Genomic DNA, 6,061 nt, shown 5'->3' with positions numbered 1-6,061 from the left:
TTGTTTGGAGAGAGAGAGGGGGAAGATAGTTAGAGAGGTGAATTATGTTGACAAATGGGATGGTGGATTATAATGTTGTATTAATTAGTATGCTAGGATTTTGTATCATGTTGTGTGAGATAATGTTTTCTGTTCTATTTTGTGAATGATTTTGCATTCATTACTGCCAGGTTTTTGCCCCAGTGTTTATATGTGATGCATCAACATTTTTTTTACTTAAAATAACCCCAAAGGTTTGGCCTTTCTGTATTCTCATATAGCATTCAACCAACAACATGCCATTAGGTCTCCGTTCTCTACACAAACTAAAACAAATATTAAGTCCTTTGAACACCCAAATTCAAAACCAATAAGTAATGATAATTACATTATTGTCTTTCCCAATACACAACAAATTGGAACAAAAACTATATATATATAAAACACTTCCATATGCTTATTTTTCTTTCTTAGATGAAATTATCCATATGTCAAATAAACCATAGTGGATAATTTCACTTCATTATATATAACACTTCCATATGCTTATTTCACTTCATTATTTTTTGCATTCCAGTTGGTCTTTGTTTCGTTCTCAGATAGTTACCAGCATAAAGTAAAATTCCGTTCTTGGCTCTCTTTTTCTTTACTGTAGCACCTGCTTATCTGTTAATGTAAATTTGGGTTATGTTGGATTTTTCAATTTGATTCTCTAATATATTTTTTTGATGACAAACTGTTCTAATCAGTAATTCCCCACTCTGAGAACTTGAGACCTTGGACTGATATTTTCTGGTGTACTCACAGACCCCTGAGATTTTTGTGTCTCCAGAGTTCTCCAGCCAACCAGACCCCTGGTTACCATACTTTCGTTGCACGCAAATCTTCTGGTATACTCACTAAGCATAAATTTAATGGTTTACAGAAACTTTTAATAGTTCCATCCTAAATATCTTCCTTTATTCTTGATGCCATGCTACTTGCTCGACCCTTTCTTGCATCAGTTGTGTCACCAAAAATTAAAATGAAATGAAATAGTTTCCCTACATGCTTAATGTTTTGAATGCCGGTGATGTTAGAAATTTAGTGTTGTTGCTCTCTTTAATGTATCCGTACTCATGTGTTTTACAGATGCGCAGTTCAAAAGAACTGGTTACTGCTTGGGTGAGGGTTTATCTGTATTCTTGCCTTGGAGTTGGATGCACTTTGTGTAATGGATTGTGATTTGTTTGAAAATATCTTTGGTGATGATTTTGAGTATAATGTGTTTTCCTAATACTGTTTTTCTCCCTCTTTGTAGTCCAGTTGTGCAGAAGACATCTCCATTAACCAGTAACAGATGAAATTGTTTGCTATCGAGGTTCCCATGAAGAAGAGCGAAAATGCTGTAAGTGGAGGATAGATAACAGCTCAAGACACATGGTATGAGGGTGCAGGTAAACTGTACATATGCATCTGGAAAAAGTTAAAAGTTAAGGCGGGTTGGCTGTAGCTTCTCCTTCTCGTCACTACAGAAAATACTTTTGAACTGCATTAAGCTGTTAATAAATTAAGCTTAAGCTATATTTTACTTATCAAAAATGAGTAAACTGTTTTAAATAGGAAAATTAAGTGCTCATATTAGGTAAACTGTCACTTTTACAAAGTTTTCTGGTAAATTAGATATATAGTTTAATTTGAAGAGTTGTATTGACCTTTACTTTTATTAAATTATATAGTTTAATTACGTCCCCTTTGTCCAATCCCTATATATCTGCTCAACTCTTGGGTCAATTATTTCCCAATAGGAATGTTTAATTGCTTGATCAATGATGTCAGTTTAGTTTGAAGAAGAAATAGGACTTTTGTTCAATGGGGATTGACTCTCACATACGAGTAAGATGTCTCAATTGTTCATTGATTCTTGGGTGCTACGTCTTTTTAGTTGCTTTGTGTGGAAACTATTCATGCCTGTTGCAACTAATACATTCAAGTCCCGCAGCAACGCGCGGGCATATTTTCTCGTAGAATCTATTATGGCGCATTGCCAAAAGTTTTAACTCTTGAAGAGTCCCCAACCAAATGGGAAAAACATCATTGAAATGATTGTTTGACAAAACAAGATACTCAAGCCTCACACAATTGACCAATGACCTCGATTGTACAAAAAAAAAATTTATTGAATAAAAAAAAAAAGTTACAACTAGTCAAGCGGTACATAAACCTTACTCCTCAAAATAAAGAAGAGAAAGTGAAAATACAAGAAAGTAGGGGGACATACACTTACATAACATAAAACAAACTTACAACTAAACATATAGAGAAGGAAAGAAACCACAATAGAGAAAACAAACGACAACAACAGATGCATAACATTGTAACAAACTCAATTTCTATCCCCCCCACTATTACTCTAAATTTTCCATATCATTTGTCTGATCATTCCAACAATCTTAAGAAACAAGTCGGGCCTCCTTGTGATCACAACATCTGCAAGAACTACTCCCACTACCAACCCACTTCCACATCCGGCCGAAACAATTTTCCAATCAAATTCAAATATTCCTGCTGAGCTAGAATCACCTTCGTCTACGGTTGGAGGTGGAAGTTGAGGGGCCTTAGGATTTCCACGTTTCTTTGGCAATGGATCTACACACAACCCTGGGTTTCTCTCGTATGAAGTAATATTCAATGAACTAAGCTGGGTTCCTTCTGGTATAGGACCTGTGAGATTGTTGTGCGAGACATTGAAACTGCCAAGAAAAGTAAGTTGCCTCAGTTGTTGGGGGATCTGCCCTGAGAGCTTGTTTTGTGAAAGGTCCAACGATTCAAGCTTCATCAAGTTTCCGAAGGATGATGGTATAGAACCAGTGAGAATGTTATGGGAAAGATTCAGCGACCGAAGCTCCTTCAGATTCCCAATGAATTTTGGAATTTTCCCTTAAAATTTGTTGCTTGAGATATCAAAGGATGCAAATTCTTCTCGAATCTTTGGGTAGTATTGCTCCAAACCTTTTGTTGCTAGTGTGAGTGCGTACCCAATACTTTTATGGATCCTGAGTCCACTGACTTCATAAATCACGTTTGTGTACATATATGCTAACTTGTTTATAATAATATCTGGAAACAAAGATGGAACTGCAACAGTAAAATTATTGTAAGACAAATCAAGAATGTGTAACTTGGGAAAATCAATATTCTTTCTAGATTTTCCAATCACACCGTAGAATCCATTATGGCGCATTGCCAAAAGTTTTAACTCTGGAAGAGTCCCCAACCAAATGGGAAAAACACCACTGAATTGATTGTTTGACAAAACAAGATACTCAAGCCTCACACAATTGACCAATGACCTCGACAACTGCCCCTGCAATTTGTTATGACTCACGTCAATCATCCTCAAACTGCTTTTGTTGTTGTATGTCTGAGGAATAACTCCGTGAAAGAAGTTATTTCCAAGACCTAAAAAAATCAGCTCATCACTAAAGTTTCCGAGACATTGAGGAAGCATTCCACTCAATTTATTTGTCGACAACTCAAGGTACTGAAGATTTTTCATATTGCAAAGCAACAGTGAGATTTCTCCAGTAAAGTTGTTGTATGTAGCTGCATATTCTAGCACGGTTGGTGGAGGTATTGGTTGTGATCCATGAAACATGTTGGTTGAAAACCAAGCCTACCAGGTTCACCCAAGGAAGGACAACTGGAAATTGGTCTGAAATGAAGTTTCCACTTATGTCTAGGAATACCAAAGTTTCTAAGCTTGTGCTCCACATCCATTTTGGTACTTGGCCTCGGATTTTGCTTTCAGCAATTTCCAAACGCGTCAACCCCTTCTGATATTGTAAGAAGGATGGAAACTCTCCTATGCTGCAATTACTCAATCCAAGAACGGTGAACTGTTGAACTGTTGAATTCAAAATTTTGGATTCAGTGACAAATTCTATAGCGTTCCAGCTTAATTGGAGTTGGTAAAGAAATTGTAGATTTTGAAACATTTGAAACTCCACTGCACCACTTAGAGTATTCGAATGTAGATAAAGAATATGAAGATTTGTGAGATTTGAAAATGACGCAGGAACTAAACCATTTAATCTATTAAAAGCAAAATCTAGGTACTCAAGTTTGCTAAAGTTGCCTAGCCAAGATGGGATTGGACCAGTTAAAAAACTTGTACTAATCCTAAAAGTAGCTAGTTGGGTAAGGTTTGCCAAGGAATCAGGAATTGGACCTCCAAATTTATTGGCTGAAATGTCTAGATAAGTGAGCTGCCTAAGATTCCCAAGTGAAGATGGAACCAACCCTTCTGAAAAATTGCATTGTGCCACATCCAAGTTTTGCAGTGAATGAAGATTTTGAATTAAAGAGGGTATGGTTCCAAAAAAGCTAGTAAAGCTTACTTTCAGTAAGATGAGAGGACTACTTCGATTAAATTCAGGAAAATATCCAGTCAAATCTTGGTTGTATCTCACACTAAGAAATTCTAGGTTTGGTAGTTGGAAAATTCTCACAGGAAATTCACCAAACAGGTGACAGCCTTTGAGGTAGAGGGCTGTCAATGATGATAAATTAGCCATTGAATGAGGCATTGCCGAAGATATGTTTACGAAAATGAGGGAAAGTACTTCGAGACTAGTTAAGTTTTGAACTAAGCTTCCAAGATCTGATGCTTCAAGTTTCAAAAAGGGACGATACTCTTCTTCTGACAAATAATCTACATTGCCAGATAGACGAAGGTATGTCAACTTGGATAACAGTGAAATTTCAGAAGGGACTTGACCAGAAAAGACAGAGGTAGAGAAGTCAAGATGAGTAAGGCTTGGAAAATTCCTAATGCTAGTAGGAATTTGAGAGTAATTGAAGTTATTGTCAGAGAGGTTTAACCTTTGAAGATGAACTAGGCGGAAGAGGCTGCTATTGCTGTTGATAGAGCCGTGGAGACAGCTGCTACCAAGATCTAGGCCAATCACATGACCCGTCTTCTCATCACACTCGACACCTTCCCATGAGCAGCAGGTGCTATTTCCTCCTTCAGCTGGTTTCCATGATGAAACCTTTGGATAAGCATTGGGAGATCTAGAAGCAGATTTGTCAATCGTAAAGCTGTCATTGAATTGCAGCAGGGCGGACTTCTCCTCATTAGGGCAAGATGGATACTGCTTCTGCGAAGAGTATGAAGAGTTAGCAATAACCACATGATGAAACAGCAACAAAACCTGTACTAGTTTTGAAACCATGCGAATGGTGGAGGTATCAAGTAACCCCATAACAACAATCTTTTGAATATATTTTTTTTTGGCACTCTTAGCTATGTATGGAAATGCAAAGTGACACAACTATTTATAGACTGACATCAGTACAAATTCTTTCACAAATTAATTTCTAAAAAGTGGTAGAGACGGGTGTAACGGGGACAAGTGCATCGCATTTCTTCTACATGCGTAAGAGATGCTCTTGACTAATACATTCATGAGTTAATTTTTTAAGTCAAGTCTTCAACTTCTGAAATGGCGTGAAATTAGAAGTTAGACAAATGAGCAACACCATAAAAGAAAAACTAAATAATTTTTGCATACATACGTATAGTTTATTTCATGAGTTCCTTCTGCAAGGGTTTATGATATTTGCATTGACACTCTTGTAAGGTTTTACCATATTTGTATGCCCAATTGCAAGACTTATCAACTTTGTATTTGGGTACTTCTAAATGTGTTGGACCTTCATGCTTGAAATCTTCATTAAAATATGTGTAATTTGTATTAGAATACTATGTTAACAGATGAAATTGGTGATCCATTAGCTTAATTGGTTAAGTTTGAGTGACCCGTTAGCTCAATGGGACGGGTGTGTGACCCGTTAGCTTAATGAATCAGATGAAACCGTACCCAAACCCAATAAACCCAACCTGTTTACAGGCCTAGACTCAAAACACCAGATAGTGAAGGTAAGGAAAGTTTCAGACTCTCAGCAGCAAATTGAGGCATTAGAGTCATCAATTTCAATCCCTGTATTGGCTTGAAGTGGGGGGGATTTGAAGCTAGAAATTTTTATTCAATACCCAATTTTTTCAAGATTAGGACTTTCAAACTCCTAACATATATTA

The 6,061-nt window shown here is 36.8% G+C and overlaps 1 protein-coding gene across 1 annotated transcript; it reads right to left on the bottom strand.

Annotated features, from left to right (window-relative positions):
• Positions 1–2,371: 2,371 nt before the first annotated feature.
• On the bottom strand, positions 2,372–5,225 carry LOC125469460 (receptor-like protein 9DC3). The gene is made up of 4 exons (XM_048566811.1): positions 3,639–5,225; positions 3,181–3,325; positions 2,971–3,096; positions 2,372–2,898 (listed from the first exon to the last, which is right to left on the bottom strand). The coding sequence occupies exons 1-4, from the start codon at positions 5,223–5,225 to the stop codon at positions 2,372–2,374; spliced, it is 2,385 nt and encodes a 794-aa protein (XP_048422768.1).
• Positions 5,226–6,061: the final 836 nt, after the last annotated feature.

This window comes from the organism of the source record quoted next, unplaced genomic scaffold (genome assembly GCF_019419815.1).
Source record: "Pyrus x bretschneideri cultivar Hongxiangsu unplaced genomic scaffold, Pyrus_bretschneideri_v1 Contig43, whole genome shotgun sequence".
In the NCBI taxonomy this organism is placed as follows: Eukaryota; Viridiplantae; Streptophyta; class Magnoliopsida; order Rosales; family Rosaceae; genus Pyrus; species Pyrus x bretschneideri.
This window is presented reverse-complemented; position numbering and strand designations above follow the sequence as displayed.